This window comes from Amphibalanus amphitrite, unplaced genomic scaffold (assembly GCF_019059575.1).
Source record: "Amphibalanus amphitrite isolate SeventyFive unplaced genomic scaffold, NRLGWU_Aamphi_draft 000087F_arrow, whole genome shotgun sequence".
Taxonomy (NCBI): Eukaryota; Metazoa; Arthropoda; class Thecostraca; order Balanomorpha; family Balanidae; genus Amphibalanus; species Amphibalanus amphitrite.
Window position 1 is genome coordinate 992,969 of NW_024881583.1, and position 21,671 is coordinate 1,014,639.

Sequence of the window (21,671 nt, forward strand, 5' to 3'; positions counted from 1 at the left end):
AATGCCATTAAAGGAAGGGTGCCACCTTTTGGACACAACGCAGTTTTTACAAGATTAGCCTCACATGAACCTAAAAACCGGCTTCACTTACCTATGCTCGAGACGGTCAGCATTGAATCCGCACGTGAAGTTATCATTTGCGAGTTTTGCTGCCAGCATTCGGGCAGGCAAAAATCTTCAGCACTATTTCCTCGTCGTGTTAAGGGTATTTTATAAAACATGAAATCAGCAAAGGTATGTATAAAAGTTATACTTTTGAAGCATGTTTTATCATTTTGAAAGGGTATATTTTTTCTTTATGGTATACACTTAAGTTTTAAAATTTTAATTGGGAAGTTTTTCTAGTAAGTTGCATGAAGGGTGAAGGGTTCCATAGATCTCTTAAGCATTGTAAAGGAAAAACCTTTACTCGACTTATTTGATGTTCTTTTGACGTATCTTACTTAGTTCAACTTACTTACTACAACTTAGTTCAAATCATGTTATCTTCTTCCTTTTTATTTGTTCATCTTTTTGTCTCAGTTGCGCCATCAATGCAAATGGCAGAATGATATGTTGCCATGACAACAGGATATGCCAGCCGTCCTAGCTGCCACATCAAACGACCTTGAGTTGTAGTGGTGATATAAACAACGATCTTTTTTTGGCCAATGTATTAAATGCAATGTTTCGGTTTTTTGTATATTGTGGACGCGCTAACCACGTCTAAAAATTCAAATAAGTAAAATAGATTCATAGAACAAAAATTTCGGAAGGTGGCACCCTTCCTTTAATTGAGCGGTACTAGGAGATAAAATGTATCTGCAACACTGCCAACTGCGTATTCGCGATCCGAAATACTGCCCGATGTTACAATACGAATACCGGTACAACGACAGCACTATTCCACTGACGTCACGCCTCTGCTGACGTCACACGGCAGGTGTCGTCCGCCGACGGCCTGATGACGGCCCTGGACGCCTCCGAAGGCTGGTCTGCTGACTCGGGCGCGCTGCAGCTCACCTTCCAGTTCGGTTTTATCACCTCTGACGGCATGAGGGTGCCCATGGCGACCACGGTGGGAGCAGACATGCCGCGGACCGAACTGCTGTTGCCCAGAGGTGAGAGAAGGCGCCGTGTAAGGCACCCTCAGCTTTGCGTGTTAGAATGCATTACCGTTTGACCGTTCCACTCAAACTCAGTTCTGCTCAGATCTATTTATAACACTATCTGTACGCACTACACACTGCGCCGTGATGGTGTATATAGTACCTAATCAGGGCGGCTTATCTAAGGTGCTGTTATTGCTAGTTGTTTATTAGAAGTGCTATAAAATACGTTGCTTCGCGTTCTTTTCCAGGCGCCACTCAGGTGTACGTTCGTGTCTGTCCGGCCGACGGCGTGTGCCTCACCGTGGAAAGTGACGTCACTCCGAAACAGGGTGTCATCAGCGACGAAGCTGCTATGAGGTTAGTCAAAAGCGCAATTCCATATGCTTTATCAGATCGGTATCCTTGCCCATTAAATGCTAGAAAATGTATATCAAATATTCTATTTTATTCGCTTCGCAATATAAGTTCTCCCAAAACTCCAGAATTTGCCGTTCGCGAGTTAGTCACCAGGACCTGTACAAACATATTTGTTTAGTGTTGGGCAGGGGCGTCGCCACGGATTTTTGAGTGGGGGGGTCGGGTTTCTAGTCTTCACCCGATGGATAGGGGCGTTTTTTTTTTTTGCCACACTTCCCAGTTTTGTGCGTGCGATGTGTGTGTGTGTGCGCGCGTGTAACAAATCGGCGCGCAGCGCCGCGAAATTTGGTATAACCTTTTAGGTAGGTATACCTACCTACATCACTTGTGTAAAAATTATCACTGGTCACTTAAGGTCAGGAGGTCGCCATGTCAAGTTCTGTTATACGGTATACCTCTATCAAACTTTCCCCTCTCGCCATTCTTGTAGCTTTTCTCCCATAACTTCGAAATTTGGTACACTGTATACCTAATGTATGGGGTTATATGTGTCAGCAATTCATGATTCTGAGGATTTACATATATGATCTGGAGGCAGGTCAAATACGTGACCTCATCATTAGAAAAAGCACGAACGTCTCCTGCTTTGAAAAAGTTCGTCAGAAACGCAAAATATCTTTGGAGCCATGACAAATCAGCTCATCATTGCCAGGGACAGGGTGCAACTTATGGCGAGTGATGACTCGAAAGGTCATTAGTGGAAATGTCCATCGATGGCCACCAGCTTTTTTTTCTACAACTTTTGACGAAGACGCGGTAGAGCGATGACAGCACCTGGAAGGTGTTCACTGTTCAGCTCAACAACACGGATCCATTCATATGCAGCAGGAGGTCCTTTTTCGATCAGGACATAACGTTGACCTGAGGTCGTTTTAACGTTAATTCTAAATGGTCAAATTTTAACTCATGTGACGCGTCTCAACGAGATAAACATGGTGACAAGACAACATATGTAAATACCATACAAATTCACGGAATCTAAAGTTATTGCAAAGCAAATGTTTCGGCAGAATCTGTCCAGGTTTGCCTTCTATGGGCAAAACATAGATCTGAGATGAAATCTGACGCGAAGCTAGCGAAAGAGCGTTGAAAGAGCTATCGAATATGTTTTCTGCTTCACTGTAGCCCTTCTATTGGTGGGTTCCCAGTCGCTACGTATAACGTATACTGAAGTAACGCTGAGGTATGCTTTCGACCCCTGATCGATCTAGAGGTTTGCGGAAAAAGAGCATGCTGCCCGTGACGAGAGAAAGCCGATGATACCTAATTACAAGGTTTCGGGTCATCTCAGGACTCAGGTCATCGCCAATAAGTAGGGAAACTCGGGACCTGCTAGAACTTTGCGAATGTAAGTTGTGATGGTTTTTCGAGGTTCTGATTACGAATGTTATCTTTGATTTGAACGAAGATGATGACTCCATGCATTTGGGGTAGATCAGGTCAGGTCAGATCGACCAGTACCTAATAGTGGATGACCACCACCGATTGCTTCCTTACATGTTATTAAGCAACACAACTACTTCTTAAATGTTCAGATGGGTGCTAAGAATTCAAAATCAGCTCCAAAGCTATCCTATACCTAAATTGAAAGCATGTTATAAAAAAGTGAACCAAGGTCATCTTTATTTGAATCAGAGATATCGATTTATTTTTAAGTAGGTGATTAACTCGAGCGCACCGGAAGTTTCTTTGCAATCGGCTCCTTTTTGCGCGACTTCTTTGCGAAAGCCCGAGACGGTTTCATCTGACTCCCTTTCCCCTACATGTGCACTGTACAGCTAGTTGTGACGGTAGCCATGGGGCTGAGGCTAGTTTGTAGTTTTGTAGTTAGGTACTGATCCGACGAATCGACTGCGACCATTTTTTTTAACGATCAGACGAACGCTCGGGGCAGTTTTGGCGCGTCCAATCCTTTGAGGGATAAAAAGGTACTAGAATGGTGGCTACTTAAAAATATTGTTGTGCTGGTGTTCCCCGCCCACAGCTAATTGAGCTTTAGGTAATTGGCTAATTGGCTTTAGGGAGCTCTTGAAGCGATTCTGAATCTGATGTATTTGTTGGTGTTGCTGACGCCTGCTTCACTGACATAAAAGCTAAAAAAGCATACTCAGCGTCGCAAAAAGTGGGGGGTCGACACCCCCAGTTTTCAAGAGTGGGGGGTCACGACCCCCCCCCCCCCCCGACCCCCCCGTCGGCGACGCCCCTGGTGTTGGGCTTGTCAACGGCGTGACCGCAATGATGGCTTCATCTCTCTAGCTCTACCCAATGACTGATGCGTAGTGGCTACTTCGGTAATATCTGCTGACCTGTCCCAGGGACCTCAGCGAGCGCCAGGTGGAGGTTCACGAGCTGGGTCGTCCCGTGGAGGTACTGGGCTGGTCGGTGGCCATCCTGGACAGACTTCCGGCCGAGCAGAGCGCAGCCGCTGAAAATCTGACAGCTATCGTCCACTTCACAGCCCGCCGCGCGCTCTCCAAAATCGCATCCAGGTGAGACAGCGACTCTGACTCATGAGTCAGAGTCACTCACTTGGGGACTGCAATCCCCAAGTGAGACGGTGACTCTGACGTAACATCCCGGGGTGACGGCATTTAGCAGTGGGCAAAGGCCCTGGAATAGGCAAACTATGGCTGTGAGCAAATCACCGAGCCACTAAACAATCGCTTTCGCTTCTAATTGTGAGCATTTTGACGGACGCGATTGCATCCGGCGACAGTAAAACTAACTTCTATTGATAAGCACAAATATTTTGAACGCATTCGCGGTTCAACTTGCTATGGAATATCTTTTATGTATCGAAGAAATATTCCTGTTTTTAGGAATGAACACCTGTATGTTGTTGCACTTTGTGAGCATAAAACGGCTCCGTTTCCCGCAGGCTACGAGAGCTGACCAACAGTGAAAACGTCAAACAGAAAACGTGAGTGGTGTGCCGTCTCGTCAGATGCAAGCATCGTTAATTGTGAACTTATTTTATTGATCATTCCTTTCTGAAAAGGGCTTAGGCTTGCTAATAGTCATTATTCCTCGCTGAATGAGTGAAATTCAACTAATTTGTTGTTTAAAAAAGTTAATTTAAACAATGTTAGAGTAAAATCAAAGTGAGTTAGAGTACCTAAAAATTAAAACCGTTATTGGATCTAACAGTGACGCTCGCTGCTCTTTGGGCCCGTCAGGCGGGCGGTGGACCAGGCACTCACGGCCCTGGAGCTGCTCAGCCCGCTGGAGGCTGTGCTGGCCGGTCAGGCGCAGTTTGACCTGACGGGTCACAGGAGCACGCTGCAGCAGCTGGTCGGCGCCGCCCTGCTGCCCTCAGTACCGCAGACGTTCATAGAGCAGACGCTACAGGTGGTGCCGCAGCAGCAGATCGTCCCGGCCAGCGGACCGGTCCCGCTCCCAGGTGAGAGAATACATCAAATGGAGTTGACATCGCCGATTTCTTGCCCGTCTCAATCAAAAACATCATGTAGCTCAAGTTCGAATAGGAAATTTATTGATGTGTGCATGCCTATGTAATTGTGTCACGGACTGGACGGGACATGCAAACGCCACCGTTTTGTCTGTACGTTTCCAGTGGCCAGCCTGAGATCTCGTCGTGCTCGGCGCCGGCCCAAGAGAGCAGTCGCTTCCGCCTCGAGCACCCAGCCACTCGACGCCAGCCAGGTAACTTGGCGATAGAGTGCCCTCAATTAAGCCGCAGATTTTGCACAATCGTTCTGTGCTTTCCGTGACATTATGTCCGAGTGTCACCCCATAGCCATCTTCTATCACGAGTTGATGAGGATGTTTTTTTTCGGCGTCGACGGTCCTCTCTGATCGCCCACCTCTCCGACCAGGCGGCGCGGCTACTCAGCACTGCCGAGGGCTCGTCCAACACCGGCGCCCTGCTGACGACAGCTCGCGCGGCACTAGCCGGACTGTGCGCCGGCCTGCCGTCCACCAACAGCCCTCCAGTGGCCGTTCTCGGCTACCGACTGCAGCTGCAGGCGGCGCGGCGCGCGCTCGACACGGCCGGCACTGCCCGCTGGCCGCTGGTCGAGCACTCGGAGAGCGCCAACGGCACGTGGCTACAGCCCAGCGCCCAGTGGACCGGCTGGTCGTGGGAGTGCGGCGGTGACCCGGAGCTGCAGGTGGCCGTGCTCTGCCGCGACATGTGCGTCACCACCTGGGTCACGGAGGAAGACCTGCTGACGGCCAGTTCGGACCGACTGGAGATCGACCCCACCCCGCGCAGGTCAGTCCAAAGTTTAAAGAAACAACGGTCAGGCCATCCAGGGTGCGAGCAGCGACCGGGAGAGAGAGCGCGCGCGGCTAGAGATTTCACTTCCAGAGTGGGGTAACGGGTTCAGTAAAGGTAAAGGTGCGCTGTTGATAGCATCTCTTTTCTGCGGGGCGTGCAATGAAAGCTCTGCTTCTTTGCGGCTTTTTGACTGTGTGACACGTCTTTTTCTGACCATTCTGGCAGGACGCCGGTGTTCAGTGTGAGCCTACTACACCCGGTCAGCTTGGAGCCGCAGTACGCCGAACAGACTCTCAAATCACCCTTCACCATCAGCACCCTGGTCAACGCCTCCATGGAGATGCCGGAGGGAAAGACGCTCGAGGTGAGATCGGAACAATGTTCGGACTTACACACCTGAAGGGATGCCGATGTAGATCTACGGATAGTTCCTCCATGACCGCGGGATTTTGTATAGGATGTTGTGAATATAGAGCGAGTAAAAAAAAAAATGACAAAGGAATGTGAATGCTCAAGACTCACCCGAATGGATGATGGTGCAGTGTGGCGATACGGCTACCACAGGTCACCAGAACCGTACCGAACCAATGTTCTGCCCTGGACGCCGTTGCTGACCTCTGTCTCTGTCCCGCACACGCAGTGTCGCAGCTGGCAGGAAGAGGAGTGGAGCGCTGACTCCTGTCAGACCGACCGGGTGACTGGCGGCGAGCTGAGGTGCAGGTGTACCCGGCTGGGCGCCGTGGCGGCCTTTGAGGTGGACGCGCCCGAGCCGACCACTACTGTACCCACGACCCAGCGGGCCACCACGACTACCGAGAGGGCAGACAGCAACACCCAGCTGACCAACATCACTCTGCGGTGGGTGGAGCGGTGGTTGACACGCTCCAACCTGGAGCGGGTCGACCTGACCTAGCCAGGGTGTTTTCCTGATTGCAGGGGCTGTTTGTCCGTTTTAGCAATTATGTGTGTCAAATAGGCCATTGAGCTCAATAAACAAAGTAGCAAACGCATTGCACATTACACAACCCCAATACAGCTACCTTGACCAGTGACCTTTTGACGTTTCGTGATCTGTACATTGCAATCTAACTCAGTGGCAGTGACGTCATAAAGTATTGCTATTTTGTAGCGTACTGCCTTTCAATGTATGTTCCTGACACTAATTTACCGTTTTTTTTTTTTTTTTTGCTTCGCGTAGGATCGACGCCGACTACCAGGCTGTGGTTGGGGACGACAAGGAGCAGTTCGAGAGCCACATGAAAACGCAGATCGCGGCGAGCATGAACATCAGCGAATCGTCCATCATCTCAATCAGCGCTCGTCCGGGTGAGAATCGGCGAGAGAACCTCTTATGTTGAACATCAGAAACGGCTAGAAACGTGTCGTGGAATAGGAGTCATGCTTCATACCTCACTCAGGGGTTTCCAATGGTGTCTTCTGAACCGCACTGCGGGCGTCCGCCTCTTGAGTGTTCTACATTAACACGTTTCCTTGTTCCCACCCTCAGGTTCCATCCTGCTGGATCTCACCGTCGAGACATCCGCGGTGAACCAGCGCACTGCCACGGCCACACGCTCCCAGGACCCGCTGCAGGTGCTGACCCAGCTGGTGCAGTCAGGCCAGCTGGAGCTCACCGATCTCCAGGGTAACCGGCTGGTGATCCCGCGAGACGGACTCGACGACGTGCAGGCCGACCCCGTGAAGGAGGAGAGGAACACGCGCACAGCCGTCATCATCGGAGCCGTCATCGCCGCCATCGTGGTCATCTGCGTGATCGGCGTCATCGCCGCGGTGGTCATCAAGAACAAGAAGAGGTCCAAGGTCGGATCAATGACGGTGAGAGGGGGAGAGAATTTTGGAGGGAGAGAGAGAGAGGGAGAGACAGAGAGAGAGTAGGGAAAGAAAGCGAGAAGTGATATACCTTATGGTTTATAATTTATATGCTATACATGGCTATTACACTTGTGTATTTTTTTGACATATCCACCTGTGCTTATTCTGGAGTACTGCTGTTTTAACGTTACGCAAATACGAGGTCACTCTTATGGTGTCACGGTTTTCACACTGACATTTGTGTATTTTTGCCGCAGAGTCCGACCGACCGCAGTCAGCAGAACACGTACAAGTCGTTCCAGTTCGAGCACGTGATGGACGGAACAGCGGCCTCCCTGGAAAAGTACAGATCTTCACGTGGCATGGACGATTCCGATCGGTAAGCAGAAATGCCACATGGGCGGTTCTGGACGGGTTATATCGGCTCTGGCCGGCTAGTGGTGGCTGGAACTATAGCTGTGACCAGGCGACTAGTCGGTGAAGCTCATCAGTGAAACGCCAGATTAACGGGCACTTACATCGAGATAGGTTATTAGCCTCTCTAGTGCAATATGGCGAAAAGCTGGCCGACAATCCCAGGGTCCTCTGAACATGCGCACCCCTGTGCTGGTCGTCTGATGACCCCGGTCTGATGGTCGATGGTGTGATGGTGTGAAAGCCGATGGTTGATGGCCACAGTTTGATGACCATGGTGATGGTCTCTTTGGGGCCGCCTGGTGACCGGTTACTGCAGCGGAGCGGGCCGCGCCGACAGGTATCTGGCCGAGACGATGCGCGCCCACTCGGCAGCCGCTCTGCAACGGCGGGCCAGTGTGCCGCGGCCGGCCCGCTACGACACGCCCAGCCGCGAGCAGCTGGACGCCACCCAGGCCGTCCCAGAGAGCGTGGTGAGTGGACGACCGGCGGCTGGGTGCGCCCCTTCAACAGCAGCGCACTAACGGCAGGACAGGTCACTGATTGGCCCCGCAGTGTCTGACTTTTTCTCACGTAATTATTTATCTCTGCAAACATTTTCCTTTGTCAGTCATGCGACCCGAGCAACATCTTGCCATCTTTAGCAACAAAGCATTTTGCAGCTGCAACTATGCGGCACATGTCCATTGTCCAATGCCCATCCTGTTAAACCTAAAGCTGCCTGCCAGCGCATGGAGCGATAAATCGCCGTAACTGCAACCAGTACATAAGCGAGACGCAGCATTGCGATTCACTCCACTTTACACCCACCACCATTATCCGCCATTGTGTTATCCACCATTGGACGGTGGACTGCATGCTAAATGTTTAAATCTATGCTTGTCACCTGTCCACTCCCTAATTCAACTGTATGTTCCTGTCTCAGAGCCAGCACCCCGCAATGCCTATACAGTATACATATTCAGTCATTGCGCTAAGTCTAGAACTTCGTTTCAATTTTTCGTTTAATTTCAGAAGTTTGTTTTGCCTGTTACATACATTCAATGTACTTACCCTTCACCCATTCACGTTGAATACAATGCACAATCACATACAAAGCGATGTGCGCTTCCCTATTCCAGTCTTCGCCCTCTCTCAATCCCTCTCCTCATCTACTGTTTCATCTCTCTTGCTTACCTGCACTGCTCTGCCTTTCAGCAAGAGGCGCCAGCTACGTAATGGCTGGTACGTAACGAGTGTTCGTAGCGTGCTGTGTACCCTGCTAGGCTTCAGTATAAATGTTCGTGGTGCCTATGTGTGCTGCTTCGATGTGCGATTGACGTGTATATTATCGGGTCTAAACACTGCCATTCCCTTTATCCAACTCACGGGTTTATCGGTTATGATTTTTAAAGGATAATTGATGGCCTCTTGAAGTATTTTGGCCACTACATACATATGACCTGTCGCTTATCTTATCGTGTCTGTAATGCAGGCTATTACCATTCCACGATCCTGAGAATAGTGCTGGGTAATCATACATCGTCCTATTTGCTACAACTAGTGACACATAATAATCAGTTTCCTCACAAAGTGACGGCTGAGTTGCATCGTAAGGCCCGTTTAAAATTACCTTCTTGAACGTGGGTGTAGCTGCGGTATTAGAGCAAACGGTGCAGACAATATTGCGGAGCTCACCCTGCTTCTTCAAACGATGATATAGCGGGACATTCTTAAAATGACTAATAGAACTAATAGCTCGCTGTGTTCCTTACTTTCGCAAACTTATTTGGGTCTTAATCTGGTGCTGTCTTAGTTCACAAACAGACCTACCGAATATGTCAGAATACGATAATGAAGACAATGACATATGCTAGTAGCTGTTAGACATTTGTAATCGTTTATGCTACGTTTAATCGTTTCATTTATTTAGGGGAAAGTTGGGTAAAATCGGCCAGTAGGTAATATCGGACAGGCAGTTATCTTCTGAGCTCTCCCCCAGGTTCATACGTAAATATTTTATTTGGAAAAAAAGGTAGCGCTGGATTTACTTTGTCACCACCTCCTCTCGCAGGCAGTTTGCCGCTAGGCTGTCATATCTTTTTTTACGATAATCACCATTTGTCCTTCCATCCATACAACTTATTAACTATCTGTTATCGCAGAGGTAAAGAAGTTGTAACTGCCAAGTTGTACCTTTTCCACTTAGGGTAGACCGGGGCAAGTCGCCCCGCCGAGGTAAAACGCCTCACCGATGTTTCTCGGAACTGGCAAGGTTCTGGGGAAACCTCCTCTCTTCTATAAAACGTGCACTATATGATCATTATATGAGCAAACTGGAAAGAAATTGCGTTAACTCTTTAGGGAGATATAGCCAAAAATTTGTTTTTGGAGTGATTTTTATGTGTTGCAGTCAGATTATGCATCATGGCGTTCTTTTATTGTCGACATCAGGTTAACGACTTTTATGTATTTTGAACAACTAGTGTCTAACGCTTATAATAATGGGTTGGTCCGTTTTAAATTATCTCTTGCTGGAGTGCAAGGCGTTGTTCTCTGACCGAACTACGTGATGGGGTAAACCGCCCCAGTAGGTCGCGGGGCAAAAAGCCCCATGGGGCGTTTTACCTCATGTGTTGTTCCGAATACCCACTTCCTAATGTTCGGTAACTGGCGAACAGTAAGTTTCTATGCAATTTTATGTGCTTTTCTCAGCAAATTAATGGCAAAGGAAGTATTTTGTTAACATTTGCATTGCAATAATTTATCATTTGGCCTTATGAGCCAGGTGAAAAACCTGTACATACAATAGTGTCATAGCTGAACACCTGACAGGATGGAAGGTGCTAACTTCAGAGCCGTGCCTCCAGAGGTCTAACGGGCCTCCCATATAAGATTTAGTCAACTAGCATGTTTAATCTATCTAGAGTATGGGGCTTCTTGCCCCAGGCCGTGGGGCGTTTTGCCCTGGGGTTGGGGCAAAATGCCCCATTTGCAGTTGCTTCACAAATCACTTCCTAGCTGGGAGTTCGATCATAAGTGAATGAATTTGACGGGTGGAATTTAAAGTAAAATGTCCAAAGAACGCATTGAGCACAACTTTGGTCTTCCAGGTGATGTGGGACAAAAGTTATGTAGCAAAATAAATTATCTGGGGCGTCTTGCCCCAGGCTACCCTACCTGAACATTTTTGTTATCGATTATAATGGGCCAACTATCTGTGTTCAGTGTGTTTGTTGCTCCCATTTTGGCGCATTTTGAACGGCCTACGTGTTTGCTATTATCGGACACCCATCCGATATTACCCTATGGGGGAGGTGTTTGAACCCCCCTTCCCCTCTTCTAACTCGGCTCCTGGGCCACAGAGCGACACGCGGAAGGTGGCGTTCGAAAGAGCAAGAAGCCAACGCATAACTCGGGGACCAATATCAATATCAAGCAAGACTCTTGGGATCCATTTGAACGCCCGTCCGTAATTTGCTGCTGCTGTCCGATTATACCCAAGTAACTTTTTTTCCCTTTAAAAAATCGCTGCGCTCCAACGCAACACCGAAACCTCAGCAGACTTTCTAAAAACAAAGTTTTGGGCTTTCTACATATATTTAAATGACTCCCAGTTACATAAAAATGATACCTAACTTCATGTTACGATGGCTTGAAGTTACCCGTCCGATTATACCCAATTTTCCCCTACGATGTTTTCTCGCATGGATGCCTATCTGTACTTACTCATCTAAAGAGAAGCTGTTCATTTTGGTGTGACTTTTTATTTTGAATGCTCTTTTCGATGTTGTGGTAATGTTTTGCTACTTATACGATCAATTACATACTAAATTAACGGTACGAAAGATTTGTTTACCGATAACTCATGTGTCTGTTTTATTTGCTTATCAAGTACGTTTATTATTATTATTATGCGTTTTTATGTTTATGCTATTTGTATATATTTTACTCAATAGTCCTATGCGGTGCAAAGACAACGAGAAAAAGTGCACTTTCGTTAGAAAATACCGTCACTCGTTTCCATCGACTGGCATAACCAAAAAAGCTACCAAAGGACGCACTTTCCAGCACACATATAATGAATATGCATGTAGGCATTCCAGAGCCTAGTGTGTTGAGCTATCTAATGCTGAACAAGGTAACGTTGCGCTCAAACCCTTCCGGCCTTCATGCCTTGCTAAACTTTGTGTGACCTAACAAATTATTACTAAATGTGACCTTTCTGCGTCAGCCCTGACCGGCGAGAGATTGCAAGGTGCAACGTCTAAATGAAAATGGCGTCCTGGATTTTTCCCCTTAAAACAAGCCTACCGATTCCAATAAATGGTCATACACACGGGACAGTTGCAGTAGGACTCAGAGACGTAAGCAAGCCAATAAGCATACCCTAGTCTGGGGTCCGGGTGACCATTTGAGCGGCTGGATGGCCGGCCCTGCCAAGGCGCCTCACTATATAGCGATGGTATGTGATCGATGAACCCTGTTTATCGAGCGCCAATACATTATAATTGATAATCAAAGGCGCATGTCTGGTTCAGTCTGTCCTTCCCCTGCCCTGGAATCCCGGGGTACTAGCGACATCTTCGTCTAGAGCCATAGTGTAGTTCTTGTATAGATGTCGCTACAGCATGATGTCTCATCAAGTCGATGAGGCCCAGCATGATTTTGTGTTATGGTATGGGGCTATTATGGGGCACCCCGCATACACAAGTACTTCTTTTGGGGAGGGCATATCAGAATTTGGCGTATGTAGTAGATATCGGTAGATAGCTGAGCTGATAGCTGAGGAACATCGATCAAAGATTTCAGTTCACACCTTTCATCCATTTCAGTGATATCCATTCACCTGGCGGCGCTGGCGGATATAACATGGGGTCTATAGAGTGCGCAAATGTGTTTGCAGTTGCACGTAAGAGCAAATACATAATGAAGAACACCATAGACCTCTGTACACCGGTCTAAGAGGACCGGTGTACAGAGGTCTCTGAGAACACTTATGAATGACAATACGAACCCTAGAGAACTCAAATCGCCTTGCTTCTGGCACCCTGAACTCAGATATCGTCTGCTCCTCTTTCAGAAATCCAAGATCGAGAGGATACAAAACCATCTGCCCGGTACACCCGAAGAACAGTGGGACAATTAAAGACTCTTCTAAGCGCCCAGCGGGCTTAGGGCAATCATTTGAAGTCAGCTCCATCGGATGGATAATCGACAATCATACAAAAAGATGTTTAAAATGATAAATGTAACTTACCTATAGCTCCTTTCGACCGCTAGTTTTCGACTGGTGTGTACTTATTGTATTATTATTGATGTGCGTGTATTTTTATTCATCTCTAACGTGTGACTTTAGTTTTGTGATATGAGACCGTGAGGTTACCCATATCGATATCAATTCACAACTGTCACTGCTGTAAACTGTGATAACTGTCATCGTTTGCGACAATCTAGTCATTCTATCCAGGAAAATAGTTGTGATAACTTTTGCAGTGGACTGTGGAAAACAAAAATGTGAAGGCTTGAAGAAACCACAACAAGAAATGTTCGATTATATTACTGCGAATTTCGAGTCATGTTTTCCTTTTTCCGTAAGGTCGACGTGCGTGCTGCTTTCACGAGTGTTGTTTTTAATGATCATATAATCACTGCTGACATGTTATTCATTTTTACCGGATGGAACGTGTAGTAAGAAAAGTATAAAAGTTACGAGATCGAAGCAAGCGTGGGCTGGCAAGACCAAACATTTTTTCTAGTTTCGTTTTGTTTTCTACCTCGTAGAATTTAAAACGTTCAGAAGACGGCATTTCGATTATACTGTTCGAGATAACGTTCTCAATAATTTTGAAACAATGTGTGTTTGTATATCAATACATTTAATTTCGTTAGATTGTTTGGTGGTCCTCTGCAAGGCGCACCGCTTGTCTGTAGGAGGCACGAACGGCAGCGTTCTGCTGAGGATGAGGGCGGAGCTACCTTATGCATCTTATCGCTGTAGTGGCTACCGAATATATTGGTCCTTGCTGAATATGGACAGACTCAGAGTCGTCCCACAGTGCCGTCTCATCGGAATGGAAGGCCAAGGGAGGGGGGGGGGCTTTATGAGGGCGGGATATTTGAGGTAGGTAAGGGAACATCGGTGGCCGTATAGAGTTTTGCAATGGCCAGCCGGTAATGCTCATCGTACTTACATGAATGTGTTTTTCAAATAAGTTTCGTTGCTACATCAATAATGCAGAAGAATCGGATATTGTTTCATTATATCGTAGACAATGTCGCAACGAAATTCGCCTTGTAGCTGCCTGTGACATCTCGAAACATCAATACTGTGATTTACATATAGTTCAGACAACTGGCCAAAGGCAAAGTAAGATCAAACATTTATGTACACTTCACACAAGTCCGAGTTGACAGTACTTTCGAGTCCGTACTAGAGATGCCACTTTTGAGCCCGCGAACCCGCTTTCTGCGGGTTTTCAAAACCCGCAGGGTTTTTGGCGGGTTCGAGAAGCAAAACTTGTCGTGTTGCGGGTATTTGGTGGTCAGACTTAAGAACCTTTAAATTTTTTTTTATTTTTTTTTTTAGATGCAAAACACAATGCCAAGTGCATTTGCTCAGGTTAACAATACAATATTGATCGAAACAACTTTTAAAACAGAACCAAATATAAAAATATATCATGGCAGCACATTTCAAATGCAAAACTGAAAACAACCAGCAATAGCATCCACAGTCTAGGAATGACCAAACCAGGGTACAAGCAACAAACTACAAAGCATAAATAAGAACCTGAAAGAACATAGCCATCGTTTTATGGAATGCTGATGAAAGCATTCCATAAAACATAAAAGAACCTGAAAGCAAACTTAAAGGAAGCTGAACTGAAGTCCATGTGCAGTGTGCACTAGATATACATTATGGAAGAACCCAGACTTAAATGAGATGTTGAAAATCAGAGCAAATATCACATGTTACTTTATTTACGTCTGGTCGGCATAAAAAAGACCTATCAGCTAAACAAAATTTGATGCAAATTTATTGATTACCTATCCTACTCTATGTTCTGTCCCACCCTATATTACGAAAATAGCACACCAATTACCCTTACTGTTACAAAAAAAATCAAAATATTGACTGGCATGCGGCCCAAACACAGCGCAATACAATACTGGCGCACTTCCGACATTATGACAAGGATTGGTATTTGACTGCGTCAATTTTGGTCTCTGAGGCGAAGGAAAGCTGTCATTGATGACGCAATAATAATTTTACAATCAATTTTTCTGTCTTGGTTTTTGAATGCCTCAAAATAGCAGTTATACATGTTACAAAACCACGTAGCTGGTCGCATTTATTTCTTTTGTCTTTTTACGTCCTTATTATTTGTATGCCGAGAGAGGACCAGGCGGAGAGCATTACCAAGACCATCTATAAAATTATTACATTTAATTTAGCTATGCTATGAAAACTATGCTATGAAACCATATCATAACTATGCTATGAAACCATATCAGTACGCTAGTTCCATCTCTCCTCTATCCAGTGGTGACAACCGCTTCTCGCTCCGACCACCCATTGCCGAGATATCAAGCGGGAAAGCTAACCGTGTCGGCCCGATTTTCGGCCGATCGCCGGTCTCGCCGACCACGTGTTAAGCCTATGAGAGCGCCTATTTGCACGTGCTGACGGCGCACCCCTGGCTCGATCGCCCCCAAATTTTAATACAGAGGTCACCTCAACCCACCGACTCGGCATGCCAAATTTCACGTCGATACGCGGCGCCTTTCAGGCGCAATAAGACACATAAGGCATGACACACGCACAGACATCTTATAAATCATTATTAGTTTTATTATTTTATTTAAATTATTAGTTTGGTTGTTAAAGCTTGTATGTTTATGCCAGTAGGGTTAGGTTTGTTTACTTAATTCATTTAGCTGTATGGTAGGCATGTAGGTATATGCGCTTTTCGAGGAGCGCTGCAGATCCGAAAGTTTGCTCGCTTCGCTCGCACTTTGCTCGCTTCGCTTGCTCGGTAATAAATTTATTTTATTTACTGGTGAAACCTGAACCTAATACTTGTACCTGCGCCTATACCTGATGCTAATCGAAAACCTGTATTCTTGAAATCCACAGAGTTGACTTCCCGAGCTGGCTCTCATCGTTTTCACTCAGTTTGGCAAGCGAAGAAAATGAGCTTAGAGCGCGTGCTCTCTGCTCGGCGCCGGCCTCGGCCAGCCTGGGGCAGAGATGCACGCGCTGACGCCGCACCCGTGGTCCGATTGCGCCCATCTTTTGATACGATGGTCCGCCCCACCCAAAGTGTGTGCCCAGTAAATTTCACGTCGATACGGGGCGCCGTTCCGGCGCTTTAAGACACATAAGGCATGACACAGCGATGATGACAACTTATAATTTATTATAAGTTGTCCCGTGACGTCATCGGTGAGGAAACATCTCCTTACTCGGTCCGTCTTTATCATTGATGTTTCACGGTTTTTTGCCCAACTTGTTCCACTCATAGTTTTCCTTTGGTGTTTGGGCTCATTAGCCGGCCGATGCTTCCCATAAAACATTTATAGTAACTCACAAGCTTCAAACTTCTATTCTTCGACAATTGTGATGAGTTGAGACGGTCCTTGGCGCGGGTTTGCATCGCTGTCATTCAAGAATGAAGATGAAGTTCATTGGCTACAGTTTTTGCAACATGATTTTTGATGCATTTTCTCCCAGGGGCCGAAACTTGAACCCCTGTAGGTAAGACCCTGGAGTGATTCATTTGTTTGAAATTTGGCTATTTTGTGTATTTTTGCCGAACATTAGGGCGCCCAAGGAAAGGATGCATAATTTTATTGCAAACAAGAACGTGACGTTATTCCCCAAGAACGTCGCATACCGGAGGTTTTGCGCTGAACAATAGGATTTGACGATGCCTCATTTTCAAGATTTTTAACAATATGCAGGAGCGTTTTTGAAGGTCTGCTGCTGCATTTCAAAACAAGGTATGATAAGCAGATAAAAAAGTGCCAAAGAATAGGTATGGAAGAGAAGGTCTGTGAAGGCTGTCCCAGCCGCAGCACTCAAAGGACGACCATTACTTGCGGCTCCTGTAAACGTCGCTGGCACGCGCTCTGTGTAAGGGTGCCGGCCAAGAAGGCACGTGAGCTCCAGGCCGAAGGGGGCGTCTGGCACTGTCGGGACTGCTTAGGCCACGGACCCCTTACACAACCGAGCTCCTCGCCAGCAAATCCAGCAGCAGGCAATTTCCCGGAGACCCTCGCCAAGATGAGAAGAAAGGGACGCATTGTGTCCCGGCTGCCCAAGGCTATCCGACCACTGGTTGCTGACGCCCTGGCTGAGACGATGGACGGAGCCATACAGTCCGACTCGGGTGACCGGTGGTGGGAACTGTTGTCCTTTGCACACCGCAAGCTGCAAGCCCCGGCCCCCGGTAGCAACTGCACAGCGGCGACCAGTATCCGGCGTCAGATCTCCGGCGAGACGCCGGCGACTGCGACGGACAAAGCAACCGACACTACCAACCACCGGGGACGGATGCCACGAGCTGGCTCTGCAACTGAAGCCACCAGAGATGAAGCGCTGGCCCGCCGAATTGCAGGCAAGCTGGCAGATGGCGACATCAGGGCGGCGCTACAAACATTGACCACTGACGAAAAGTTGGTGTCACTGGATCAGGAAATTGTGACCTCACTACGAGCGAAACACCCACCGGCTCCAGACGACCTGATACCACCACCACCACCTTCAAACACTGACCCTGCCCCGATCATCGTCTCCGAAGCCGACGTTGAGGCGGCCATCACCAGCATGCGGCCAGGATCAACAGCCGGTCTAGACGGCATTCGTGCCCTACATTTGCAGCAGTTGATCTCGAAGGAGGCCGCCGAGAGCGGACGCCGTCTCATTCGCTGTCTTGTCCGTCTCACCAACCTATTCCTACAAGGGGCAGTACCGGATTGTGCACGGCAAGCGCTGTTCGGCGCGTCTCTATGCGCGATTCGGAAGAGTGACGGCGGACTGCGGCCGATCGCAGTGGGGAGCATTTACCGCCGCCTTGCCGGCCGCATCGCCGCACGTCAAGTCGCTGCTGCAGTGGGAGAGGAGCTACGTCCCGTGCAGCTCGGAGTCGGCACACCTCAGGGTTGTGAGGCTGCCGTGCACGCCACGCGAGAATTTCTGACGGCAGCCGCAGAAGCCCACGCTCCCTACGTGCTGGTGAAGGTGGACGTCCGAAACGCCTTCAACACCGTGAGACGCGACACCTTTTTGGAGCAAGTGAAGACGCGTGTGCCCATGGCATATCCTCTCCTGTGGTGCGCATACAGTGAGCCCACTCCCCTCTGCATCGGTGACCAAACCATTTCCTCGTGCAGTGGCGTGCAACAGGGCGATCCACTCGGCCCGGCGGCTTTCGCGCTGGCACTAGACCCCATCATCAGAAGAATGAGGTCACCACTAAACGTGTGGTACCTCGATGACGGAACCATCGGAGGTCCGGCCGACCTCGTCACCGCTGACCTAGCAGTCCTGGCGACAGCTCTGCCAACCATTGGCCTGCAGCTGAACGCCAGCAAGTGTGAGGTCACATTTGCCGGTCCAGCGCCGCCATCATCACTCTCGGAATCACTACGTGCCACACTCCCAGGGCTGAAGGAGACTCCAGCTAGGGATCTCTCTCTCCTGGGATCTCCATTGACCGATGCTGCGCTGCCCACCGCTACCACCAAGACTGCAGCTGTCATAGACCGGATGTGCGCCCGCATCAGCCATCTCGACGCTCACACCGGTCTTTTCCTTTTGACACACTACACGGCAGCCCCCCGGCTAACCTACCTTCTGCGGTCGGCGCCGCTGTACCGCGAGCCGGGACCACTGCTGGCTGTAGACGAGACGGTACGGGTCACGCTCGCCACCGTCACCAACGTCACCATCGATGACGGAGCGTGGGAACAGGCGACCCTGCCACTGCGTTTCGGAGGACTTGGAGTCCGGTCAGTCACGGCATTAGCCCTGCCGTGTCACGTGGCATCACTCCATGCTTGCTTGCCACTGGCGCAGGAGATCCTCCACGCCACCGAGCCTCGCCAGCCTACTCGAGCACTCCAGCGAGTCAAGGCCGATGCCGTCGCGAAGCTCGGCGAGGCCGCTCACCTTGTGCCCATATCAGAAGAGAAAAAACAGCGCGCTTGGGATGATGCCTTCTCCAAGATGGCACAGAAGCGTCTGCTGGACGGGGCAAACCAGGTGGTCCGGGCACGTCTCCTTGCTGCCGCAGAGCCCCACACCGCTGCCTGGGCGCAGGCCCTCCCCGTCACCAGTCTAGGGCTCCACCTGGATAACGAAACTGTCCGGGTAGCGGTGGCGCTGCGTCTTGGGGGATCAGTATGTGAGCCACATAACTGTCAGCTCTGCCATCGCCCTGTTGACCAACTGGGACACCACGGTCTCTCCTGTGCCAAGAGTGCTGGCCGCCACGCACGTCACGCTAACCTTAATGACGTGCTGCGGCGAGCACTCAGCAGCGCAGGACTTGAGAGTGTGCTGGAGCCCACCGGCCTTGACAGAGGAGATGGCCGACGTCCCGATGGGATTACACTCTTCCCTTTCAGCCGGGGAATGAGCCTCGTATGGGACGCTACCTGCTGCGACACTTACTCATCAACGGCCATCATCAGCTCCGCCTTGAATCCTGGGAGCGCCGCCCGCTGTGCTGAAGAGCGCAAGCGCACCCGATATGCAGCTCTCTGTGAGCGATACGTCTTCGTCCCTTTTGCGGTCGAAACGTCTGGTGTGCTGGGTCCGGCTGCAGCCGGTCTCCTGAAGGAGCTTGGCCGTCGACTGACAGCCCGCACCGGCGACAAGCGCGAAACAGTCTGGCTCTCACAAAGAGTCTCCATCGCCGTGGCCAGAGGTAACGCTGCCTCTGTGCTGGCCACAGCCAGGCCAGCAGTGGGCACCAGACCGGGACCGTCGCCGCCGCCATCGTCCGGACTGACCCCGACCAGGATCCCTCAGTCACTCCAGGCACCGGAAGAAGAGCCAGTTGCGGGGCCGCCACTCGATTCAGAGGCTGATCCGCCGACACACCCACCACCACCGACCCCTGCGGACGGCTTTCGTGAGGAGCGACGCGTGACACGCTCTCGGTCCTCCTCTCTGTGCTGCCCCGGAGCATGCGCATGTCCCACTTTCACAAGTGGGTCCAGGGCTTGAACGCTCCGAGACATGCCTATTTTTTATAGTTGCTGCGATGTTTAAAAATACCGCTACTGTTGTCCGTTTCCGTTTGCGCTAAAATCCTGCACGTTTTGTATTCCGTTTGAGTCAGCTTTGTTCCGCTGCTTAATTTCTATTCTTATTCTGATCAGTGGCGGATCCAGGGGAGGGCAAAATGGGCATTTGCCCTCCCCAAAGCTAAATCATGTGGGCAAGACTGTCCTTTTGCCCCTCCCAAAGCATATAGAGATGATAAAATTGAATACGGTGTCGAGGACTATCTGGACGAAAAGCAGGACTTTCGGTGACGGCCATTCCGAAGTAAGGAGCTGGACGCTCGCTGCTGATGATTTATGCCAGAATGCTGTTAATAGAGCGAACTCCCTGAACTGATTGCATGTAGATAGTGTGGCGTTGTAAAGTCGTTTGGTCATCTCGGTGCTCAAGGGCAGCGGAAATCCGGATAGAGGGTGCAGGGGTTCAGCTCCAGACCCATGGAAAACATTGGAGTGCAAACATAGCTTTTTGCACCCTCCAAAAGCCGTATAAGAGGCCTGTCACACCACCAAATACATTTAATCCTAAAAACCAGTGATCGGGAAACGAACGATCATGTGGGATCACCGATCATCAGACGTCCAGTTGTTGGTCAGGAGCGCCCTATGCTGGTCTTTGGGGCCCTCACCGGCTAGGAGTGTCCTGAACCGCGTTTGGTGCCCCATGACGGCATCTGAGGACCCCACGGAGACTCCAGGGGTTACGCTGCCTCTGAGGGCCCCCACGGCGGTCTCTGAGGGCCCTCGTGACACGGTCCTAGACCCATCTCAGGTCTGAGTGCCCATCGGGCTTTAGACGGCCCACGACGGCCTCTGAGGGCCCCAAAACAACCAGGCTGCAGGGGCTATGCTGGCATCTAAGGAACCTGTGACGGTCTCTTGATGCCCCTAACGATGGACTCTGATGTCCTTACCACAGCCTCTGAGGGCCTTGCAAAGATACCTGAGGGCCCAGGGCCTATGAAGACCGTCATGATGGCCAAGGATCTTCATGATGACCTCTGATGGTCCTCTTGAAGGCTTCTAAGGGCCCTCACAACGATTTCCACAGTGATTCCACCCGAGACGTTCACTGAGTGCCCTCACGACGATCTCTAGGACCCAATGCAAGCTTCAAATGCCCACGCTGGCGTCTGAGGGCCCCACGACGGCCTCTGATCTGGCCTCAACGCAGGCAGACTGCAGGGGTCATGCTGAGAGTCCTGTAACGAAGGCTCCTAGGGCCCACGCTGGCCTATGAAGAACCCTACGACGGCCTCTGGAGGGCCTTAACGCAGGCAGGGGACACGCTGGCCTCGGGACCCCGCGAAGATTTCAGATTCAGAGGCCCTTCACAACGACCTTTGAGGGCCTTACAAAGGTCTCTGAGAGCTTACGCAGGCTCGTGGGACTCCACACTG

General features: G+C 49.5%; 2 protein-coding genes across 3 annotated transcripts in view; one reads left to right on the top strand and one right to left on the bottom strand.

Moving 5' to 3' along the window:
* The first annotated feature begins 603 nt into the window (after nucleotides 1-603).
* Nucleotides 604-13,865, top strand: LOC122379949. Of its 2 annotated transcripts, XM_043362638.1 has the most exons (15): nucleotides 604-1,100; nucleotides 1,340-1,448; nucleotides 3,824-3,997; nucleotides 4,387-4,428; nucleotides 4,685-4,908; nucleotides 5,083-5,171; nucleotides 5,345-5,742; nucleotides 5,974-6,112; nucleotides 6,389-6,606; nucleotides 6,947-7,074; nucleotides 7,256-7,584; nucleotides 7,839-7,960; nucleotides 8,336-8,468; nucleotides 9,193-9,219; nucleotides 13,058-13,865. In XM_043362638.1, exons 1-14 carry the CDS (start codon nucleotides 944-946, stop codon nucleotides 9,211-9,213), a joined length of 2,283 nt encoding a protein of 760 aa, XP_043218573.1. In that variant the 5' UTR covers nucleotides 604-943; the 3' UTR covers nucleotides 9,214-9,219; nucleotides 13,058-13,865. The 2 variants fall into 2 exon arrangements, with proteins under 2 accessions (XP_043218573.1, XP_043218572.1); XM_043362637.1 differs by lacking the exon at nucleotides 9,193-9,219 and having other exon boundaries at nucleotides 610-1,100.
* Nucleotides 13,866-14,345: 480 nt separating this feature from the next.
* Nucleotides 14,346-21,671, bottom strand: part of LOC122379950 (carcinine transporter-like) — a 44,608-nt gene continuing 37,282 nt past the window's right edge. The window contains exon 12 of the mRNA XM_043362639.1: nucleotides 14,346-14,409. The gene's annotated coding sequence lies outside the window, so the exon portion shown is untranslated. The remainder of the gene's footprint in view (nucleotides 14,410-21,671) is intronic.

Excerpts from the sequence above, each read along its gene's own strand:
- LOC122379949 (XM_043362637.1), top strand. The coding sequence starts at position 944 with ATGACGGCCCTGGACGCCTCCGAAGGCTGGTCTGCTGACTCGGGCGCG. Across the intron at positions 4,429-4,684 it reads GAAAACGTCAAACAGAAAAC|GCGGGCGGTGGACCAGGCAC; the intron begins GTGAGTGGTGTG and ends TGGGCCCGTCAG. Across the intron at positions 8,469-13,057 it reads AGGCCGTCCCAGAGAGCGTG|AAATCCAAGATCGAGAGGAT; the intron begins GTGAGTGGACGA and ends CTCCTCTTTCAG.